The sequence below is a fragment of the Columba livia genome, chromosome 1 (assembly GCF_036013475.1).
Source record: "Columba livia isolate bColLiv1 breed racing homer chromosome 1, bColLiv1.pat.W.v2, whole genome shotgun sequence".
NCBI lineage: Eukaryota > Metazoa > Chordata > Aves > Columbiformes > Columbidae > Columba > Columba livia.
In genome coordinates, this window is record NC_088602.1 from 203,479,417 (window position 1) to 203,503,663 (window position 24,247).

Consider the following 24,247-nt stretch of genomic DNA (forward strand, 5'->3'; position numbering starts at 1 on the left):
AGGAAAGACAAACTTCACCCATTTTAAAATGGAACACTTGTGATAAAGAAAAGGCTGTAGAAGAGCTTGAAATCTTCTCTGTGTCTTGGGAAAAAAATCAGGACTACCTCCTTTCTTTCCAAGACAATGACTGAACACCCCATTGCCTTAGTGGCAGGAGAGGATATTGGCATCTACTTGGCATGCTGCTTATAAACTGGCAAACCTGCACAAAAAGTGACTTTTAATAAAGCTTTTAACGATAGCAAAATGTTAGAAGACTAATGGAGAGGGAATATGGTGAGCCAAATGACAATGTGGCTAACATGATTAGGCAAAATAGCAGGAATGGTAAGTGGAAGAAGAGTTTCAGTTAATGGAGAGGTACCTATTGAGTGACTGTCCAGTTAATGGATAGATAGATAATGAGTGTCTGTCAACATGAATTCATGGAGAACAGCTCTTGTTGAACAAATCTGATTTTGTTCCTTGAGTGCTGATATATTTGGTTGCTGAAGAAAATTATGTAAATTTATCAAGTGTTTCACTAATTACTAGTGAGATTTTCATTAAAAATTTACCAGTGTAATATCAATTAAGTGCACACTCTGGATTAAAAATTATTTAACTAACTAATTATAAAATTATCTGGCCATGGAAAATTGTCATCAAATGTGGTATGTCTCCAGACTCCTCTAGGCATTGATACTGGAATCCCAAAATGCAAGATTATCATCAAGGATCTGCAAATAACTACATAATCACTGTTGGTAAAGTGTGTAGATGAGACAAAGATTAAGAGGAACAGTAATAAAATACAGAGCAACTTGATTCACTTGGTAAGCTGGTCCCTATCAAACCAAACACATTTTAGTGCGGACAAGTGCACCAAGGGATGAAGGCCAGTCCTAAGGAAGAGAGATTTTCCCTTGGAGACGGTAACCCTGAAAAAGATCTAGAGTGGACATCAGATCCAAGAAGCCATCGTGAAACCCCATGAGTCTGGAGAAAGAAGGACTTGGGGATTCTATCCTTGCATGTAAATAGAAATACAGAAGGGATTTTTATTGCCATTCTCTTGAATTAAATACTGGGATACTATTCCTTTCTGATGTCCATGCTTTAAGAAAACCTTATAACAAGTTACAAAGGCTGCAGAAAGAACCTCAGGAAATATTCAGATGCTTGAGAAATACATGATAGCAAGAGACTTAGAAGAACTTGGTCTAATTAGTTTATTCAGAAGAGCAGACCAGGGATGGTGTGATGATTCCAGTACACAAAATATTTCTCCAAGGAGGAAAACGTGAAATGGAGAAAGAATAATAACAAGAGCAAGCTGAAAACTGAAGCCAAGCAAATTAAAACAGGAAACAAGTCTGCTTTAAAACAAAATACAGAGACACTGTTTGATCAGTGAAAAAAAATACCAATAAGTGTGGCAAAGCTTTTATTTCTGGCAGTCTTAAAAGCCCAGATTGGATGCTCTTCTAAAGATGTGCTTTTGTCAAACATGAGTTTCTGGGCTCAGTGCCAGGGAGCAAGAACAAACACTCAGTGCCTGTAATGGATAGGTGAGCAGACTAAATTACTTCATTGTCTAATCTGGCCCCAGACTCTGGGAACTTGTGGGCCAGAGCAATGCAAGCCTTAATGATCTGCACAGCCCCATGCTGCCCTAAGCCTCCTCCTTTCTCATTAATTGTGCCCCAGCACCAAGTGGGGACTTGGCATGGGCAGAAACACTTGGACTAGCGTGACTACAGCAGTGATTGGTCTTGCCCTGCATGAGGTGAGTTGGAAATACAAAAGAAAATGAATGCTTTTTAATTACATCCTCCCGATTTTTGTGCTGAAATTCCACGCACCATGGGACCCACTAGATCAAACACGGGGAGGAGTGAGTAATATGGGCATGGAAAGTAAAGAATGGGGGCACTCCATACTCTTCTCCAGCCATTAGCTGTACTGAAACAGCAGCAAAAAGCATATATCCACATGTGCTTCACAGGAACAAAGTGGGACTAACTCTTGGACTGCTCCTTTGCTCTTCTCTCAAGATAATACAGCACTTCTGAGCTGGGAAGGATTTACTTTGCGCCCCTAAACACTTGGGAGTACAAAACACGTACCTAAGAACCTGTCGGCAAGGCTGTTGGACTGCAGAGCCAGGGCTGTTCGGAAACCCTTGCTGTCCGACGGGATGATGGTGGACTGACAGACAAAAGCTCCCACAAAGTTGGAAAAATCTTCTGATTCCGCAACCATGTCCTTCAGAGTGACATCTGTGATATTGTCAGTGCAAATAGCCATCTTCTTCCCCTGCGGACAACCAGGAGAAAACAAGGAAGCTGCTGGTTGTTGATAGGATGTGAAAAAGTTTGGAAAAGGAGAAATTGCAAACTTCTTGACTGCAGATGGATGAGTTTCTTCCCTGCACCTTAGAAACAACTTGATGTTTCTGTCATGAGAGGGACAAGTTGCAACAACAAACTGTGCCACTCTGAAACCTTCAATTAAAGTCTTTTACAGACCCATAAACACGATGTCACCTCTGGTATGTGTCTTATCAGAAACCTGTGCTACGAAGCACTCTCTTTTGTTTATCTTGACAGCATAGTGTTTACTTGCAGAGCACAATAAAATGGCTTGCAATGGAAAAGCATATTTCCCTTGCCTTTAAAACACTGTAGAATACCTCTTTATTTGGGATTTAATCCAGATCAAATATTCTCAAATCATGAATACATAAAACCCCTAAATAGATACATAGTCTTCAAGGCTGTACTAATGTCACATGCTGAGTTCAGTGCTGGAATCTCAGAGCAACAGCAAGGAAAGATGAATTACCAGAATCAGTTGTTCTGATAAAACACCAAACATTCAGGACCCACTCATACGGTTGGTAGTACTGTAGCACCCCTGTAGTAATTTGGGCAAATGAAGACCACATGGGAGGGCACATAGCTGTACCTTTGTGCATCTAGTTGTCAGCAGCTTTAATTCAGAAGGGTATGTAAAAACATGTTTAAGTCAAAAAGTATGCAAAACACTGTAAAGAAATGGGACTACTCATTTGCCTCAACTCATGCAAACCCTTTGGCACACGGGAGAGAGACTTCAGAACTTTGGAGGGCTGAACATCAATGTAAACTGCATGCACTGACCTTTGTGGGACAATATACATTGCTAGTACTGCTCTGAAATGTCAGTGTATGTATGTGACAACATGCTCTGGTACAGTCCAAACCCCAGATGTAAAAACTCTGATTCTGGGGCAAAGACTGTTTGCATTCACGGAGTAAACACGTTTCCACTACTTTATACGGCTATAATCAAAGTCAGCAACAGGCACCTCGGCCACTGGCAGAAAGCAGTGTCACCAGGGGCTCTGCTGACAGCAACATCTCCAGCCAAGTCATGAGGGAAAAATATGGAAAGAAGCTGGAAACCAAAACACTCAGATTCTTCAGTTGAGTTCCTTGGTGTCAGCACAAAAGGTCAGAGTTGTGACCCAAGTGACTTCAAGGCACAAGAACTAAGAAAAGGTAGGGATGTGATAGGGTTTTTTTTCTGAGCATCACTTATGCCTAAAACACTCTCATCTCTTTTGTGGAAAATCACTTGGCTGCTCAAAAGCCCCTTGCACTGCCAAGCAAGATCAAGAGAAAAGCATTTACAGTGTTGGTGACAGCTCAGCTGTAGAGGAATCCTTGTCCTTTCTCAGTGTGATCCCACAGAACAACAACACAGGCAGTAAATTGGTTAATCCCCCCCAACCCTTGACACCAGGTGAGCTCACCTCATTCCCACACAGGCTGATGTTAAAGAAGTGGAAGAACTTGGTCCCCCGGGAGGTGAAGCTGGGTCCGCTCATCAATGAGCCCACCTGGCTGAGGTTGCTAAAATCATAATTCAGGCTCTGGTTATCCTTGATGTATGACACCAGGCAGTCACTGAAGCAGGCAGAGTGATCCTTCAGAAGAAGAAGCATCCATTAAAGAGCAGCTATGGACCAGCAGCAAACCATTCACGCGGGAGTTAAAGCAAGCAGGCACAGGAAAAACTGCTCTCCGTGTTAAGGATGGAGGAGAACTTGTCCAATTCCTGTAATTCACCTTTCCCTTGGAAGAATTCCCATTCCTGTTTCAGTCCCCTGCAATCACATATCAGGACTTCAATATTCCCTAAAGCTGGCCTTTCTGTTGTCCCCTGCATTAGCCATGAAAATACAGTTTCTTTCTTTGTTTTGTTGTGGGTGCTTTTAGGATCCCAGTATCACAGAATCACAGAATCGACTGGGTTGGAAAAGACCTCAGAGATCATCGAGTCCAACCCTTGGTCCAACTCGTCCATTGACTAGATCATGGCACTAAATGCCATGTCCAATCTCAGTTTAAAAACCTCCAGGGACGGTGAGTCCAGCACCACCCTGGGCAGCCATTCCAATGCCTGACCACTCTCTCTGCAAAAAATTGCTTTCTAATATCAAGCCTAAATATCCCAGCTTAAAGCCCCATAGATAGACCAGAATGTGGCCTCAGTTACACTTGCATCTTGCAAAGGAAACACAAAAAACAGCTCAAGAAACAGGGACAAAATATGAACCCAGCTGGAGAAAGGCAGAAAATTAACCAAAGGGTGCAGTTCTTTAAGCCCCTGTGCAGCTCCTTGCCAAAGGATGCTGCACATGATAAATGCTTATCTAGCCTTAAGGGCAATTTCATATAAGAGGAATTTGTTACAGGTTTCTAAAGGCACATAAACATTATCCAGCTGAGGAAGTCTCTGAGTTTAAAACAGCAGAAGTCTGGGACAGTTTTAGGTGGAACTAACATATGTGCTCTTACATTGTCCTCAATGCAGCTTCTTGAAATGAACCTTTATTTGAGCCAGCGTGATCCACTTTATCTTCTTATTTCATGTTTACAAACAGAAATTAGACCAGGGACATATTTGGAAGAATGGGGTCGTTGGTTACAACTATACTCCAGTGCTCACAAGGCCCATACCTGCAGGAAAGCACTAAAATTGACCCTTTGAGTGCTTATATCCCAACCTGCCCTATCTCAGCACACTCAGTTTCTGCACCTTAGTGCTCTTGCTGCCAGGCCCACATGGGATGCAGGCCTCCATGCCGTAGACCTGGTGGATGGACAGGAAGGTGTTGGCTGGACACTCCTTGCACTGGCTGGTCTCCTTCTCGATGTAGTGCCCCGCCGGGCAGGGCACGCAGGATGAGCCAGACTGCTCGGAACCCAGCGCACAGGCCCGGCAAGAAGAGGCAACTCCATCCACTGCGTTGGTCACCGTGATGGAGTAGATCTTTGCCATGTCATTGATGAACTGTCTGCTCTGAAACAAGAGGCAAGGAAAGCACCCTAGTGCTGTTGCACCATTGCACGTGGACACTAAAACCAGTGCTGTGCACCAGGGCAACTACTCAGGGATTGGCTTATGCATTCACCTGACTTTCATTAAAAAAAAAAAAAAAAATACACACAACAATAACATAGAATGTCCTGAGCTGGAAGGGACACACAAGGATCATCCAGTCCAACTCCTGTCCCTGCACAGGACAACCCCACAGTTCACACCATGTGTCTGAGGGCGTTGTCCAGTCTCTTCTTGAACACTGTCAGGCCGGGGGCCGTGACACCTCCCTGGGGAGCCTGTTCCAGTGTCCAGCACCCTCTGGGTGAAGAACCTTTTCCTAATGTCCAACCTGAACCTCTTCTGGCACATCTTCCTGCCATTCCCTCGGGTTCTGTCATTGATTGCTAAAGAGAAGAGCTCAGTACCTGCCCCTCCTGCTCCCTTGTGATGAAGCTGTAGCCGCCATGAGGTCTCCCCTCAGTCTCCTCCAGGCTGCACAAAACAAGTGACTTTAGCCACTCCATATACAGCTTCCCCTTCAAGCCCTTCACCAACTTCATAGACACTCTCCAAACCCTTCACCAACTTCTGGACACCCTCCAGTAGCTTTATATCCTTTTATATCCTTCTTCAATATGGTTCATCCCCAGCTGCCTACCAAGGGTGAGGTGACAGCCATTGACCCTCTACAAAAAGCCTGTGAGCTTCAGTGGAGGGCAAGAGCTCTGGCAGTGAGTGTCCAAGGAAGGCTGTGCTATAAAGCCATGTACATAAACAAGTACTTACATCTTGGCCCTCGTTTATTCTCTGAAAGGCCCAGGTGAATGTAAAGGAAGCATTTTTGGAGATGATGTGAGTGTAGGATTGTTTCTCTTTACTTCTTTCCCATGATTCCACCACATTGGTATTTTTTCGATTAATGTCCTACAAAATGGACGTAAATCTCTTTTAAAAAACAAAAGTGTGGTCATACCACACTGAACACCAGTAATAATATAGAAATCAGTATATACTTTACAATTGCATTTAATGTTTAATAAAGGAGAGCAAACATATTTATTCTCTTTTCCACCGTTGGTAATTTTTCAATTGAGAATGGGTGTCTATTCCAAAATACGCTCTAATTCACACAACAGTTAAGTCCAAAGTCCTATAGTAGGTTATAAACATTATGAGGACAGATTTAGTACAGTGGTTCTTTCAGATTTGAAATTCTGTTCATGTGTAAAACATGTGGGTAGTGCCAGAGCACAGAAAGGGGAAGGCCCAAGTTCAAAGAAAATCATAGTTTATGACATCTTCAGGCATCTACTTTGTTGGTGTCTCTACTGAAATAGAACTTAGGCCAAGAAGGCAGTGTCAAAGTTTACATGAGAAAATGATGCTCAATCTCTGTATTTCTTATTCTCCATCAGCTGTAAATGTTCCAGTGAAAGATGCTTTTCCTTTAAAACAGATTCCTTTAAATTATCAGTAAAGGCAGATTCCTTCAAATTACCACCTAATTTCCACTTAAATATCTTTAAATTAAGAGCAGATTCATGTGAAGTACCACTAAATCAAAAACAAACAAACAAAAAGAACCAGCTTTGCTTGCAATAGAAGGGGCAAGGGAGCTGTCGCAGATCCAGTTACCTTCCTCAGCTGATGGACTTTCAATAAGCAGATGAGGAAAGTAAAAAACATGTCACTGTGCTTTCACAAATGTCTGCTTGCTGCCATACAAACTCCTTGGGTCACCGACAGGATCAAGACCAAATTTCCAAATTTTCTATTTCCCAGGCTTAACTTGTGACTCTACTAAACTTCTGGAGTTTAACTTGACTGCACAAGAGACACTGAGAATTTTATCAGTTTAACAGGGGCAAATTTGTCTCTTCAGTGTCCAGTGATTTCTTTTAAAGCAAACAGATAACCAGGAATCGTTCACAACTCATGTGGTAGAGGAATTTTGCTAGGTCATTCACAAAATCCTTCTTGCAAGGGCATCACAGATATTAAACTAATGTCATGCTTAGTCATAATAAACCAAGTGCAACTAATCACGCCTATGCAGAGGTATTAAAGTGACATGTGGAATACCAGGCTCAGTCCTCAGTCATGGAGAGAGAGGTCTCACTCACCGCCATGAAGTACAGCACACAATCTGCTGAACAGATGGTCTCAAAAATAAAAGTAATCCGTCCTAGTTCTGACCCAGTCGCTCCTGTCACCGATGTTGGAGGTCTGTTTAACAGAGAAGGAACGAAACATTTACAAGATGCTCTCCAGACAGGCAACAGTCAATCCTTCAAATTGCTTTTCATACAGCGGGAAAACCATCAAAGTCCTGTCACATAAAACCTGCTCTTGCAGAACTGCGGAAGCCAGGTTTGCACAGTGGCTCTGTGCTGGGTATTGGGCACAGCAGGGTGATTTTAAGTGTCTGACTCCCTTATGGTGCAGTTCTCTCCTTACAATCAACACCTGAACTTTATTATATCAGTAGGGAATCTTATTGCTTAAAGGCATTACATGCTTTAAGTGATCTACAGTGATTTAATTGCATCTACCCTCCACTGGTTTTCAGGAGTTTAATGAAAACCAGAAGTATTCAGGGTGCTCCCCTGAAAAGTATTAAACAGTAAATTGTAAACTGGGACACATTGAGCTTCTCCATGGATATGTTTCTTGCTTCTATTTTAATTGCTGTTTGCCCATACTGTAAAATAAAAATCAGGGTTTGCTCACTAGGTGTAAGAAGTTTCAAGCTCCTTCAGCTGAGGTACGGCAAAGGGAGGGTGAGGTTCATTTTGCCATACCTTATGTGTCTTAATATTTGGCACCTGGTCTGAGCTCAGAGTCTGAGCTCACTCTTTTGACAAAGAGACACGAGCACCTCAAGCAGCTATTTCACCTGAGTGTCCAGGAGGCACCGCAGGACAACAGGACATCTCACCTCTCCTGGACCTCTCCAGATCTACAGCACAGAGTAATTTGGATTTCCATGAAAAACCTTCAGGGCAGGCACCAGTATCCACCCTATGGTAGGTTCAGCTGGTTACCTTGGGATAATTTAGGAACCGAGGCATAAGAATGTATTTTCTTGGTTCCAAACAGCCAACCAGCTGGCATCTCAGACTGCTAAAAACCAAGGTCTTAGAGAATCATCTGCTGCAATGGCTTGACTGAGGGCACAGGAATAAAATCCAAGCTTCCTCTTGTTTCTCATTCATGACATAATTGCACTTCAGAAAAGAAAACTCAGTTCATTCCAGGGGTAATACAAAATAGGTGTAAGAGAAACAAATAAATGAGAAATAGATTAAAAAGAAAAAATCCTGTTCCTCACTTGAATCCTGGGATGTGCAGGTTCAGGATAAGATAGTCATTGTCAGAGCCTCCTGCCCCACTCTGGATGTGATCACCGGCCACTTCCCAGCCTTTACAGGAGAAAAAAAAATAATCAAGAAATGGATGGTTTATGGGTCATATGGAAAAAAAAAAATATCTGTTAGCACACTTTGTAAAGCAATTTGGTACTTCAGTATGTTTTAAAGATGTGTGGTATACACTGTTGTTAGGTAAGTTCCTTTTCCCTGGGTTTCCCATAGCAGAGACTTGGGCATGGATTCCAGAAATTCTTCAATAAGCTAAGGCAGTCTATTTCCTGATGCTGTAGAGCAGTACAATAATGCTTTTAAATGAAAAAATGTAGTAATTGTATGAACTGATGATTTTATAGGCAAATGTCAACGTGAAATCAGCAAAGCAATTGAAATTCCTTGACCTTTGCTGTGCAGCTCAAGGGAGATGATCCATCTGATCTCTTTCAGCCTTAAAACAGATGAATCAATGAATCTATGTGCTAAATGTTAAGCATATACTCCAGTGCCCCTTTTGTCAACACACATAAGTTAAAGTTTGAGTTAATATCAGCCTGACAGGGTGGATGAAGCTGAGGAAAACCTTTCAGAGAAGGCTAGAGGTGGGAGAAGTCCCAAAAGGGATCATTTTCACTGGCAAGCTGTGACTGCTCTCTGCTGCAATCTTAGCACATGTGCAGAGAGAAAGTTCTGAGTGCTAAATGAAGAAAATCACAGATTTTACTTAAGTTTTCCAGAAGAATTATGTGTGACCTCGGCAGGCACAGTTATCACAAAACAGGAAAGGAGATAAACTTAGAAGTCAAATAGTTGTGTTTTTTTCAATGGGGATAATCAGCTGCATCAAAGTCGATGGTGGGATAGGTCCTTGGCCGAGGGGACTTCTTCGCACAGGCTGCAGCTCCTGCCCTCTTCTGGTATACAAGAGAATTTTTTACTTGTGATATTGTGATATTGCTTCCTACAGGACATTTCAAGCATGGTGCAGTTAAAGAAAAGAGGGGAAACTGCGCTGTGACTCACGCAGCAAAGAGCATGCACATCTTGACGGGTGCTCCATTACAACAGTGACCATCGCAGGAGAAAGACAGGCACATAACGACACGGGGAGTTTGACTCACCGTTCATCCCATCGCACTTTGAGTTGCCAACATTAAAGCACGACGTCTTCATGTTGCCTGGTAGGATGTTCCACCACTTGTACTCAAACCCAAGAGCTGGTTCAGTCCCAGCAGGGCAGGCTTTGCACTCTACAGGGTGAGAGAGCAGGAAAAGGATATCACATGGCCAAAGCATGTCTCAAGGTTTTAAAGAACATAGATATTACTTTTTTACTCTCTGGGGCAAGCAATGAGCAAAGAAAATAATTTGTTTCTTTATAATTAAATTATCAAAGACTTACAAGGACCAGAAAAGTAGAAACAAGACTAGCATTTTATAAATCGCAGATCATAACCTTGTGGTAAGTAATCTGCAAGTGATCCCCAAGCACAGCTTTCTTTACCATGGCTTCAGCTCAAGCTTTGATCATACTGCTAAACATGAGTTTCCACAAAATGCTGTAGGTGACCATTGGGCCAATACATCTCAGAATCAACAAGCCAGAGTTTAGGCTAGACAATGTTGGCAAGGGACTCATCTGGCAGTGCTTAAAATGGTATTTTCAGAGGGAAGAACTTGGCATGGACAGGAGAATGGGTGAGGAGGAATTACTGACTGTAAAAGTTCTGATTCCTCAGAATCTCTTAAATAACCCTCAGGATGTTTATACCAGCCAAGAAATGCATCCAGAACACAGCAGGCCAAATTATAACAGCTGAAGACTTCAGAGGGAAAGCAGATATCTAACTCCCTCTCTCCAATGTTATTACATAAATATTTTATGCAAAATGAACTCTGGCTTATACTGATGCATCATTAAACGAAGTCACATGGAAGCTGACAACTGCTTTTGGGGACACTAAGCAATTTTTTTGTCGACTCCTACCCTGTGTCCCATCTGAAAAGGTGCCTGGTGGGCAAGGAGTGCAGGAAGATGAGGCGTTGTTATAAAAGCCAGGATTGCAGGGTGGACAATCCTTCCTCTCTCCAGAAGGAGGTAGTGTCAATGCATCAGGAAGATCTTCTCTGCAAATCTTTGGTTCAATCCATTTGTACATGATCTGAGTCTGGAAAGAGAAGACACTGAGCTCACATGGTGTTTTAGGAAGCTTTAGAACTAGACGCACCAGTCAAGGTCCCCCTTGTAAATGAAATTAGGGTATTCCCAATATTTTAGGCCAAAAACACACCTTGCACATCCAGGACAATAAAGGGAAGGGCAGTGAAGGGAAACAGAAGTGGCTGGGTTCACAGGTGATTCCAAGATTTCAGGCCTTAAGAGCAGAGCAAAAACGTTTATCTAGTGGATTTTCCCATGAAAATATTTCTGAGGAATGTCAGATAAATAATTCTAACAACCGCATAAGCAACCTCTGCATTTTAACCATAGTAACCCAAAATATAACTTCTGCATTATAAAATCCCTTTATCAGGAAGTCTTCTGTTAACAGAGAACATTACAAGTTCTGCATTTTCTCCACACTGGCCCGTTCTTTGAAATATCCTCAATTTCTCTCTATCCATTTTTACTTACTGAGGAAATGCCAAAACGACACAGGAACAATTCCAACCCCTATCCAGTCCCTCCACATTACACAAGGAGCAGTCCATAAACACTAACATGAGTCGATCCTTGGCATTACCATTCACAACAGGATCACTTCTTTGTCATCACCTCTCTTTGACAACACACAAGGTGAGATGCATCACCCATGGTGGCGGGTTTCAAATTTTATGTGTCTTTGAGTCTACCTTGAAAGGGTTTAATATCTCAAGACAAAAATTAGTTGAATCCTAGAGCTGTGAAACCCAGCTAGGAAGACTAATTTGCCCAGAGCTCTCCCTCCAAGTAGTTCTACCCTTTCATCCTAGCAGTGCAATCAGGGATCCTTGAGGCCAGAGGCATGGGTATAGAGCTTGTCAGGAGAGATTTCACCTTATGATTTTGGTTCAGGGCCCTGAACATGTGCCCATGCCAAGCCAAATATTGAGTTGCTTGTGCTCAGCGTTAGCCCTCTGATAACACAGAGCTGCTCAGGAAGTATTTGCCAGCCTTGAAGCTGTTCAGAAAAAAAGCTGGAAGAAGCCTCAGTGCAGGCTCAGGTCCTGGCTCCTGGGAGCTGAAATTAAGCTGAGTCTCTCACCCTTGATCCCTGCCTGAGCTGTGTTGCAGCCATGCCTGTGCCAGGTCATGTACCCTGGCTGATCCACATCCTGACTGATGGGTGGACTCGATGGGAGACAACAATGTCTTTCCAGTGTAACACCTGGCTGATTTTAGTAAGCCACAGATCCATAGGCCCTTAGGCTGCTGTTTTACAGCCACTGTTCACCTGAAGATGGGCTGCAGAGTCAGGAGAGATGGAGAGATGGACCTGTTGGAGAGGGGCCAGAGGAGCCACACAAATGATCCGAGGATGGAACAGCTCTGCTGGGAGGACAGGCTGAGAGAGTTGGGGTGTTCAGCCTGGAGAAGAGAAGGCTCCAGGGAAACCTTATTGTGGCCTTTCTGTTCTTAAAAGGGGCCAATAAGAAAGATGGGAACAAACTTTTTAGCAGGGCCTGTTGTGACAGGACAAGGGGTTATGGTTTTAAACTAAAAGAGGGGAGATTCAGGCTAGACATGAGGAAGAATTTTTTTACAATGAGGGTGGTGAGACACTGGCCCAGGTTGCCCAGAGAGGTGGTGGATGCCCCATCCCTGGAGACATCCCAGGCCAGGCTGGATGGGGCTCTGAGCAACCTGATCTGGGTGAAGATGTCCCTGCTCATGACAGGGGTTGGATTAGATGGCTTTTGAAGGTCCTTTCCAACCCAAACTATTCTATGATTCTATGGCTGGCAAGTACAACAAATGCAGACTGATTTCCAGAGATGCAGAGCGCTAAGTGGTGAAAGCAGTCCTGAAAACCCAGTATCTGTGCATCTATGACATATGTTGTTGTTGCAAGGGGTTTGCAGAAAGACCCACCACTCTGTATTCTGATGATGTCCATCAGTGAAGGGAAAATCCACTGACGAGACAGGAAGAGGGTCAATGGCGGGAGCTTATTCAAAGCCAGCAAGCCTTGAATTGCACAGAGCAGTGACAGGGTACTCTATAGGAGATTGCAATTAAAGGGGTACCTGGGGGTGTAACAGTGAACACTGCTGCTAATTCCTTGAGTCATTAAAGAAAGTTAATCAGTGAGTCAAGAACAGGTTGTAGACCCTGCCAGCTCTGTAGCTAAACTCACTGATGTTTTGTTAATAAAGCATGTGAACTCTCAGCTGCATTTTAGAACTGGCTGACAAGGAGACTAGTTGTTATCCCATCCAGATCTATGAGAGATGGAAAAGGGAAGAAAAAGAGATAAGGCAGGCCTGAGCATGTGTCCACACCTCTGTGGGCTCCGTATGCCTGTAATTAGGAGTTTCTTCTCCAAATCCCACCAAAATACTCTGGGACAAAGAGCAGGAGAGCTCCAAAGCCAAGCTGCTCCACCAGTAGGTCCCTGTATGAGGGATCCAGTGGAACTAAGATCTCTGGGTGAAATAATCTACTGAGAGTCCAGATGTTCCGAGGCATCCCATGAGGCAAGCACATTATTATCAGCTAATCTCTGCTGCTGCACATGGATACTCACAGGCTATGTATATACCATTATTTCAACAGACTATGGGTTCTTTTTTGGTGCAATGACCAGGGGACACCATACTTATGCAGAGAAATGTTCTTTCTCCTGCAGCAGGCATGGTCATGCTCCTGTGCACCTGAATTGTGTCCGGGCATTGCTGGGACAGGGCAAGCTGTCACAAGCCAAAAGTATGCCAGGAAAGATCACTATCAACTAAACAGTATGATTTGTTCTGGGACAGTACTTCAGCTTGTGTTCCAACCTTGTTTTTTTATGAGCGTGGGGGTAGCACTGGTGACACAGGCAGACTAATCACGAGTGCAAGAAGCTTAGCGTTTCACAACAGATCCCTTAAGCAGACCCATGACAGGCAGATTCTTACAGATAAAGAAATGCTGGAGAGAAAGTAGCTAAAAGACAAGCCCAAATCAGAGAGATTCAATGCTGAAAGCAAAATTGGGAAAGCAGTTGGGAAAGTCATTCCTAGAAACCCTACTTTGTTTTCAAATCAAGAGATCACAGTAAGCTCTATGAGCTTAAAAATACTACTGTGCCTTTTACTTACTTTTCCTTCCTTATCACATGGGGTGTGGATCTGGAAAAAGTCTTTGTTTGTGCATGGAGGTCGCTCTATACACGCACTGGATCCTTCCTCTAAAAAGAAATGGTAAAGAACAGGATGTTAAACTATCAAATGATCCCTGGAAACAACCGTAATGAGCTTAAAATCCAGAGATCAAGGTGAATCAACAGAAAAATACAAAATGAGAATGAAAAATCAAACTCTTAATGGAGTCTACATGAACCTTCCCCTGAAATTAAGAGGCAAAAGAGGGAAAATACAAGCTATGCTTGTACTGTCACACTGAAATTCATTGATTTAGTATAACCAGGGAATCATTCAACCCCTCACCCCAATCCTTCGTCTTCAAGCAGTAATTTGTGTAGTTTGCCAAGCATGGGAATTTGTTTTCACTTGATATGGAACAAAAAACTCTCTAACCCATTAGAAACTTCCTTACAACACTGGCCCAATTTTTCCTCTCCCCAGATATTTTTGCAAAACTTCCATTCCCATCACGAGCACAGGCACAAGTCCCCAAGCATTTGCCATAATCTGTGATAGCAGGTGCTACGGTCAGCAAATGATTCTTTAAAAACTGTCTTATAAAACAACTACAACGAAGAAAATAATTTTGACCACGAGGGATGGATTGTGCCTGTGTTATTTGATGATTACCAGCTGGGAATGCAGAGGACTTTGGGGACTAGGGTTTGCAACTAGACCACCACATCTTCCAACCAGGAAGGAGGAAGGGACAGGCCAGATGATTTAGAGAGGAGACTCCTAGAAACATGACAAGCCTGAAGAGAGTGCTGAAGCCAGTTCAGGTCATCACCAACTGATAACACAAATTACCACAAGAGGGCAGAGCACAACTGTTATTATCTCTCAGAAGAACCATTCCCTTCGAGGTCATAAAAGATCTCCATCCCTCCCTGCTAGCACAGGTGACAGCCAAGATCTAGTATGTCCAGTTATGTATATATGTGCCCTCTGCAGCTTCTGGGAAGCCCCATCTTAATTTCCCTTTCGGTAGATCGACTGGAGACTAAACTTCATTGTTGGATAAAACCATTCTCACATCTGCACACAGAAACAGCTTGTGAGCTCAGGTTCTCCTGGTTTTGCTTAACCCATTTGATTTCTGTACCTGCATAATACATCTCTTCTTTACACTTGGTGCACTCTTTAGCTCCTTTCTCGGAATAAGTATTTCTTGGACACACCTGGCACCCAGATGAACCTGGTTTGTCACTGAAGGTACCAGGCTTGCATGCGAAGCATTCAGATGTATATGCAACTCCTGTAAGGTAAATTATAGGTAAAACATCGAAATGCAGAGAGGTATGCCCCATTACTGCCTGCCTGCTTATGGGGGAAAGCAAGCCAGCTGGGTAACACAGCTTAAACATCGCAGACTTTCACCGCTCACTTTAGACACTTTGGCTTTGCTGAGTCATGATTTCAGTTTTTAATTTTTGCTCCTCAATGAAAGGCTGAGCAATGTAAGAAGCTTATATGATACTTCAAGTTTGATCACACTTAGAACAGGACTGGAAGAGCAATCCCAGATTAATTAAGTTATTTAAATAGTATTTTAGCTGTCACTGTTATGATATATACGTTCATTTATCAGTGTTGAGAGGCTTACCAATAAGCGTGGTCTTTACCACATTAAGGAAAACCCATTTATTTTTCCCTATTTATGTGCTAAGCCAGTCTTCCCCAGTAGATGGCATCATTTACCAGCTAAATAATTTTTTCAGCTTTTCCCTGATAGTGAGAAGTTTTGCTGCTCTGTTTCTACACTTTAGAGGAGGAGACAAGAAATAAGGGGCCTAAAAAAAGCCACATTGGTGCTGTAGGCACAGCAGTAGAAATAGCACTGGGCAAACACTGTGACAAAAGAGTGAGATAAGACCTAAAAGGCAAATATCACTTACCTTCAATTGTGATGTTTTTAACCAGAACTGGTTTTACTACTTTGGATCCCATGAGAATCCCTGTTGTTCTCCAGTATAGTATGTTGCTACCTGATTTCAGTGTTACCTGCAACAACACACATGACACTGAGCAGTTATCCCCTCAGCAATAATTTTATTTGTTTCTTACTTCCATTACTCAGATTTCTTGCATCCTAGCAGAAACCTTTTCTGTTCCTAAGCTGCTTAGTGAGTCAAGAAGTAACAGGGAGACAGCTAGGCAGATGTGGTAGAGACATCTCTGCGGAGTGTCTACATATGTTTCATAAAAATGCTTCTCAACACTCCAGTTTCATGGAAAAACACCAAGAGCTCTTCATGACCTTGTTGTAAGCAGAACTGGTAAAAAGCTGTTCCTGCCTTTATCCAATACCCCTGACACTGAGGAGCTTTTATCTGTAGCTCTATGATCAGATATAGCCAATCAGTTTGTTTTTCAAGCCTTGAGATACACTTTTATAAAGAAACCAAACATGACCCAGAGTTCAAAAATCCAGGCTCACAAGTGAGTTTTGTTTATAGGCTTTAAAAATCAAGCTCTACCTACATCTAACACTACGGCATCATGATCAGGAAGCCAGGCACAAACCACTAATGTCCCCAGCAGCAGTCCCATCCCTCCTGCTCATTTCTGACCCTGAACAGCAGATGAGATGCAGAAAACAACCCAGTTTACTACTGTCTTGACCTACTTGTCTTCACGGTGTGGTTCAGCAAGCGGCTGCACCACCCCCGTGCTGGCACAGGATGGGTGGTGGGTTGCTGGCACCATGGCTGGGATAAGGGGCAGAAGGAAGGCAGGACAACTTCTTTCAGCAGCGATGTTGGTGCCTGCTGCCTTCAACCCACCTGCATAACTACAATATCACGCTGCTCACTAAAAGCAACAGGTTTACCAAGACCCTGCCTGCTCTGCAAAGTCGCACCATAGGATGAGAGGAAACGGCCTCAAGTTGTATCAGGGAAGGTTCAGACTGAACATTAGGAAACATTTATTCATGGAAAGGGTTGTCAAGCATTGGAACAGGCTGCCCAGGGAAGTGGTGGAGTCACCATCCATGGAGGTGTTTAACAGACACATAGATGAGGCTCTTAGGGACGTTGTTTAGTGCTAGATTTAGGTTACTGTTGGACTTGATCTTAAGGGTTTCTTCCAACCAAAACAATTTTATGATTCTATGATATCTACTAGCCCAGCACAAGATACCTACTGACAACATAGTGATACTGGACTGAAGGTGCTCTATTTTCATACAAGTGAGGGTTAAACTCTATGAGCATAGGGGTCCAGGAAAACGAGATTTACAGCAGTTGTTGTACCAGCCTGGCAGGACCACAGCTTTTGTTCATCCAGGATAAAGAGTCCAAAAATTCAGCAAAGTGGAAACACAGCACATTGTATCTCCCACTCCCCAAGCAGCTAGTCTCCAGGGAAGCAGAAGAGAGATAGGTTACCACAGGTAATAACAGAACTGGGACCATACTGAACGAAACATCATGTTGTGTGGTGCAGAGATACCCAACATCAGTTCTACTGCAGCAGGACTAGCACGCTGAAAGCAGAGGCTGCAGGATCTGGAAAACTGGGCTGAAAGAAGCCACCGTGACAGGATTTGCAGTGAAGACAAAAGCCTTGAGGGGAGTCAGAATAGTCGTCTCACTTAGCTCCTGTGTCTACATTTCAGCCAGGCATCCAAGCAACCTTCATAGTCAGAGGGGACACTTGCACTTCCCAGATGATGAGCTCAGATGGCAGCATCTCTCATGCAGACACTGTTTACATCTCTTAGCATACGCAAGTAGATGCCTTGGCCTTAGATCTCAGCCTGTGACACTCACCCCTCCTCACCCAGCTCTCCTGCCTCCTGATGTGACTGGTGCAGGGCTTGCACCTGAGCTAACAGGCACTGCCAACAAGAGCTGGCTCAGGGATATGGTTTCTCCTCCAGGACAACAAGCAGACCATGGAAAACAGAGACCAGACTGCTGTCTATGCCCATAAAAAGCCTTTTCCTTCTGGCATAATGTCACATATGTTTTGTCCTTTGCTGGTATGGCTCTGGGAATTAGGGTATGATGGTATATTGGCAGCCAGGCATCACCATGAGCTATTGAGTCGGTCTACACATGGTCTGTGCACCGAGCAAACTCGGCCAGCTGGATCACAGGCCAGCCAAAGGGCTGCTGCTCCCAACATGGACATGCTCGTATCCGTGCTGCAGGAGCCATCCCAGGGCTGCCAAGTTGCTTTTCAACCAGGGAAAACACCACGGAGCACAAGCTGGGTGCAGTCCAGCTGTTCTGCACAGACTTGGGAATAAAATGCCCATCCTGTATCTCTCCACATACACACACCGCTCTTCTGCACAGACCTGGGAATAGAATACCCATCCTGCCTTTCTCCACATACACACACTGCTCCTGCTGTTCTGCTGAGAAACAGGGAATAATCTTGTGTTCTCGTGAGCAAATAACTGTTGTAGAAGATCACAGAACCATAGAATAGTTTGGGTTGGAAGGGACCTTCAAAAGCCATCTAGTCCAAACCCCTGCCATAAGCAGGGACATCATCACCCAGCTCAGGTTGCTCAGAGCACTGTCCAGTCTGGCCTGGGATGTCTCCAGGGATGGGGCATCCACCACCTCTCTGGGCAACCTGGGCCAGGGTTTCACTACCCTCAGTGTAAAACATTTCTTGCTCATGTCTAACCTGAGTCTCTTCTCCTTTAGTTTAAAATCATCACCCCTTGTCCTATCACAACAGGCCCTGCTAAAAAGTCTGTCCCCATCTTTCTTATAAGTCCCTTTTAAGCACTGGAAGGCCGCAATAAGGTCTCCCTGGAGCCTTCTCTTCTCCAGGCTGAACACCCCAACTCTCTCAGCCTGTCCTCCCAGCAGAGCTGTTCCAGCCCTTTGACTGTTTTGTGATCATTTTGTGTAAGATTTCAATTATAATCATGCAGAGTGACTATGGCATGCGGATTTGCATAAATCTGTTTACCTCACAAAGCACTTGATTCAAAGCCCAGGGAAATCAATATGAAGTCTTGTATCTATATCATATGCTTTGGGATGATCAGCCCCTTAGAGATCTCGGGGCTTTGCCCACAGTGCCAGGAAAGCTGCGCTTCCTCAGATGCATTCACAGGATCTGGCCCTTATTTGCTCAGTGCTCAGAGGAAATCGCAGACATTTACAAATGGAATAAAAGTTTCAGGAGGAATTTTTTGCACACTTACAGAATGAGAGCCCCATTCCCCGTTGTCTGTTAGCTTCACCCACTTGTCTGCTGTGGACTCCATCTCTTTGCACTGGTCATTTTGTATCTGTTAATTAAAAATGAGAGATCAGTGACCACATCACGATGGTCCACTTCTTTCTTCTCATCATGGTCTTCTCTGAAGAAAAAGTGTCAAGTCCTTTCAAGGTACGAGTTCAGTTACTCAGCTTTTATTCCACCAGGGAGAAAGGCCAATTCAACACTTTCAGAAGACATGGGGCCAAGCATCCTCCTCAAAATTGCTCCACATCAAGTCTGAGTTGCATAACCCCATATCCTCCAAAGCATCTGTGTACTTAATTCCCACCTAGATCAACAGATCTGAGGAAAAGAGGTGAGAAGAAGTATCTAAGTAGAAGGTATTTGCCTAATTACCTTAAGCAATCTGAACTACAGCATGTTTGTTCCTCAGTTCCCATCTGCAAAATGGAGATAAGAATATATAGTCTGCTCTCGCAAGGTGTAAAGGGCATCAATGTGTAAAAAGAATCTGGAAAGGGCAGAATACAGAGGCACTGGGTATCTAACAAGAAGCATCCACACTTGCTTCCAACATTTGAGGGCATCTCCTTGCTTACCCTCAGACTGGCAGTGCAGCCACCTTTGCCTGGCAAGCCCAAAAATTTCACCCTTTCCCAGCAACTTGCAAGCCACTGCCACTGAAATGTCACTGTCCGGAGCTGAAGTGTCATTGTTAAATATATTTAAGTACAAAGATATGCTGGAGAAAAAAAAATACTTTGGGAGCAACGTTAAATATGGTTTCCCTGAAATACTGAGGTTGACTAGGAGTCACTGACATGGGCATTTCTATGAAGGACTGCACCACTCATTGCTGCTTGAACAGGGAATGATAAATTTAAGGAGTTGAATGAGTGGTGTATGGACAAAAGCAATAATGAAAAAAACATTTTCAAAGCCAGTGCTCAGAGAAACAATATATTTGCTTCATTGCAAGAGCAGAGCAATCAGCCTGTCAAGCAACTGGAGCTAGGATTTGTAATCTTGGTGCATTCGTCTGACAGGAGTCTGCTTTTTTCCCCATGAAGAAGGCAGGATAGTCTAACATAAGACTGAAATGCTAAATAATATTGTCTGCACTGTCCATTATCAAAGCATAATAGATTGCACTGATGTAGCAGCAATAGGGTTCCTCCAGCAGCTTATTTTTCTTCTTTTCCCATCTTTACTAAGGATGAGGATACTTTGCACTTTTCTCCAAGCTTCAAGAAACATTAACCAACACTAGCAGAGGTTTGGTACTTCTGTGAGGTACCAAGAGCTGTGTCTTTTGGATGAAAACTGGAACTCACCAGACAGAGAGAGAGGCAGTAACAGAGAAGACTGAAAATTTCCAGTCATCTCCTCTGAGCTGCCCTCCCATTAGGTTTTTTGCTGTCCCAAGTGGCAGGTACAACATTGCCAGGGAAAGCAATGTAGCTTTTGGTAGAAACTTCCAAGGCATCTCAGTGATGTGGGGCATCTGGGAACCCTCTGGCTCTCTGGACCCCAACTAGTCCATCCATGTGGGCAGAGCAGGGTTGTCCTTCCCATTCAGATCCCTGCTCATCAGACTGCTTTAGTAATTTGGGTACAGCATGGTACAAGCCCAGTCAGGCTGCTCCCATTTCAGAGCTAATGATCCCCAGCCCCTCATTTTCGCAGTGCGGACGCGTCCTCAAAGCTTAATTCCTACTGAAGGTCATTGGAATTTTTACTTCTAAATCTCTCTTGAGAACCGTTGTTTCTGTCTCTTCTTTAAGGATCATCCTTTTGTCTCTTCTCCTGCTTTTCTTTTCATCTCAATTGCTATGACCCAAATTGACCTAAAACTAAAGTCTCTACTAAGACTAATGCCTTGAAGCACCTGAGGCTCTGGATGTCCACCTTGGAAGAAATCTTTTAAAACTTCAAGTGCCTTGAAAGGCATCTCAAGTCAACCACTCCCAAACTGAAGCACCTACCAACAGCTGCCTTATAAAAGGCTGGACTAACTGAGACCGTCATAATCCCTAATGAAAAAACTCCCAGCACATGGTAGATAGAATCAGTTTAGTCTTGAGTTTTGAAGCTGAAATTCATTCCCAAAAGTCAGCATAAGTGGCAGAAAGAAAAGGGTCTTTTTTTAAATCTTGTTCAGCACTAACAAGCTATGGGCATATGGGGAATGCGAAGGGAGGAAAAAGCTGGTTTTGATGGTCTTTATCTGGATTTAATTCTTACAATATAAGGTTGGATTCATCATATAAAAGGCCTTACAAAAAATTCAAAGAAGATATTGTTGTCAATATACTGGTATTCGAAGAAGACAGAACCAGATTTCTTCAGGTGCACAGCATAGATGAGAGAAACTGTACAATCATCCCTGTTCGACTCGATGTAATTCCCTCGAGGTGTCCACGAAGAGCTGATGAACATAAACAAAACAAGCCTCAGCTGAGATCAGAGACACTGAGGAGACTTTTCTTACTCTACTATTCAAAAACATGTTACTTAATAAAGAATCCAGAATCCCACAATAGTTATCTGCAGTGAATTTATAAATTTATTATTGGAATCCCATTTATTTTTCATGTAAATATGATACTTTTCATTAAAAATATGCATGGGAAAAGGTATGGTACTAGAAATTTAGGACCCAGCCTACATAGGAAAGGTTCGTTATCCATAGGCCCAATTACACTCAGAAACAGCCTTCTGCAACTACCATGTGTCTCTAAATAAGCTGTGAAAGTACCTTTTAGCCACATTTTAGCCACCATGACCCTGGAGCTTTCCAGTTACAACTAAGAGCAGCTCCAGGCTGGTCTTAGACTCACTAACTGCTGATGAGCCTGAGGAGACCATGATGACAGCAAAGAGATTGCTAAAAATTTTGCTTTCCAGCCACTGCTGTTGGCCATTACTGGGGTTGGTCACCCTCCAGAGAGCTTGGGTGAGTCATTAAGCTGGGTTGGACTGGATGATCCTGAGGGTCTCTTCCAACCAAACTGACTCTACGATTCTATTATTTATGCTGTTTAGCTGTCTCAGGTTCACCCATGGCTACGTAACCCAGACACAAACAGAACTTCTTACTTGTTGCAGCTGTCGGCTTTATTCTCAGCCGAGCCCACTGCCGTGTCCATGAAAGTTGCCACGTTGGAGAATCCTGCTGGCAGCTCATCCCACTCGTCAAACTTGATCCCGCTGCCCAGCGAGTAGGTCCCTTCTGCGCACTTGCTGCACACCTGGTTCTTCATCTCCAGGTACTCACCAGAGGCACAGGAGAAAGCTGGGTAGACAATAATTTCCAACATATGAATGGATAAATTAATCCCAATTAATTTCCATTAATTTTATGCTGCTTAATTAATTAAGAGTGAACTGTGACTAAAGAGAATCAAACAAGAACACTCCAGTCCCAGGAACACATAAGCTGAACTATCAACTTTGGCTGCAAAATTGAGATGTTCCCCAGTGCCTGTTTTTTCCCTGACGCAGCAGCACTGAAACCAAATCTCAGATGACGGCTCTTGATTTGCAGCTTGTCTCTGTTGGCAAAACAAGGTTTTAGAAACAAAATCTCTACCCACAGACTCTGTCCAAAAGCAATTCGTGAGACTGAGGGTTTGTAATCCAGTTCTCCTCACCCTTGCTCACCCATCTGTTATACTTTGAACTCAATTAAAATTACCAGCACCTGAGAGCCAGAGTAGACTCGTATCACACACCTGTACAGTAGCTAAGAAGTGTGTATGGCAGCACACAGACTGTAATAAAATACTACAAGCCTCAGTTGAGAGTTGCAGACCTAATCCAAGGCTCTCCCCACATTTTTCCTCACACGGGCTGCCTACAAAGCATTGAACATCTTGCCTGATAGAGCAGGTGGTTTTGGAAAAGATCACTAATGGGCCTATGTCTTGCGAATGGGGTGATACGAGCACGCTGAGAAAATAAACACTGGTTGCCAGCACAGCAAAGACAGTAATAGCATATGTAACTAGGGGAAGTATAATTTAGAATGAATGTCCACAAAGTGTTTTTACTGATGTCTCTAAAATTACTTGCTCCAAGTAACTACGCACCCCATGTTCCAGTCTGATCACCTCTACCTGCCAAGAGAAGAATATTCTCATTATATAGAGGAAACCTGGACAGTGGCTGAAGTCCTGTGTGACCACGGAGACTCATATCTGTCCCAGGAATCGTAACTCATGCCCAGATGCTCTTTGCAACAGCAGACCATCCTGCTTTCACAGAATCACAGGATGGTTGGGGTTGGAAGGGACCTCTGGAGATCATCCAGTCCAACCCACCTGCTAAAGCAGGTTCACCAGAGCAGATCACACAGCAATGTGTCCAGGTGGGTTTGAATGTCTCCAGAGAAGGAGACTCCACAACCTCTCTGGGCAGCCTGGTCCAGGGCTCTGGCACCTCAAAGGAAAGAAGTTTTCCCCAGCCCCATGCTGCACCATGTCCTCTCTGAGACTGAACATCCAGGATGGAAAACAAATGAGCGCTTTCTGTAGAACACAGTATTTCCTATGTTGCCTGAAGATTTTTAAACTTAACTGTGCCAGTTTAGCCAAAGCAGGATTCAGAGCAATGCAGGCAACTCACATACCAAGAGATGGTGGGATTTTTTTACTGTTTCTTGCATGCAACGTTGTGCAATGGTGGATATTTCATACACTTGCTTTAAGAGACATAAATTCATAGTCTAGCAGTAGGATGAGACCAGACTGCCAGCCAAAGTGATGAAACTGGCCCAAAACAACTGATGCCGGCTGAAATCCCAGCATATGCAGTTCCATAGATGTGCTGATAGTTATCTAACTGCAGAAAAACTTGTTTGGCTGTAAGTACTTTGATGAAGTCATGACTGAGTAACTCTAATTTCCATCCGAATCCAACTGCAGTGCAGGTTCCCACTTCTGTGCTGGCTCTTGCAGCATTTTCTTGTGTAATTACCCTTGATGGAATCCAGATAAAACGTC

At 43.6% G+C, this 24,247-nt stretch overlaps 1 protein-coding gene across 1 annotated transcript in view; it reads right to left on the reverse strand.

Moving 5' to 3' along the window:
* Positions 1-24,247, reverse strand: part of ELAPOR2 (endosome-lysosome associated apoptosis and autophagy regulator family member 2) — a 104,907-nt gene that overhangs the window by 12,646 nt on the left and 68,014 nt on the right. The window contains exons 3-16 of the mRNA XM_005512061.4: positions 22,344-22,539; positions 21,525-21,672; positions 19,225-19,311; positions 15,947-16,052; positions 15,154-15,306; positions 14,004-14,092; positions 10,708-10,888; positions 9,842-9,970; positions 8,687-8,777; positions 7,479-7,581; positions 6,142-6,279; positions 5,071-5,334; positions 3,782-3,955; positions 2,112-2,301 (exon numbers count right to left, since the gene is read on the reverse strand). Coding sequence (XP_005512118.3) covers positions 2,112-2,301; positions 3,782-3,955; positions 5,071-5,334; positions 6,142-6,279; positions 7,479-7,581; positions 8,687-8,777; positions 9,842-9,970; positions 10,708-10,888; positions 14,004-14,092; positions 15,154-15,306; positions 15,947-16,052; positions 19,225-19,311; positions 21,525-21,672; positions 22,344-22,539 — 2,049 coding nt within the window. The remainder of the gene's footprint in view (positions 1-2,111; positions 2,302-3,781; positions 3,956-5,070; positions 5,335-6,141; positions 6,280-7,478; positions 7,582-8,686; positions 8,778-9,841; positions 9,971-10,707; positions 10,889-14,003; positions 14,093-15,153; positions 15,307-15,946; positions 16,053-19,224; positions 19,312-21,524; positions 21,673-22,343; positions 22,540-24,247) is intronic.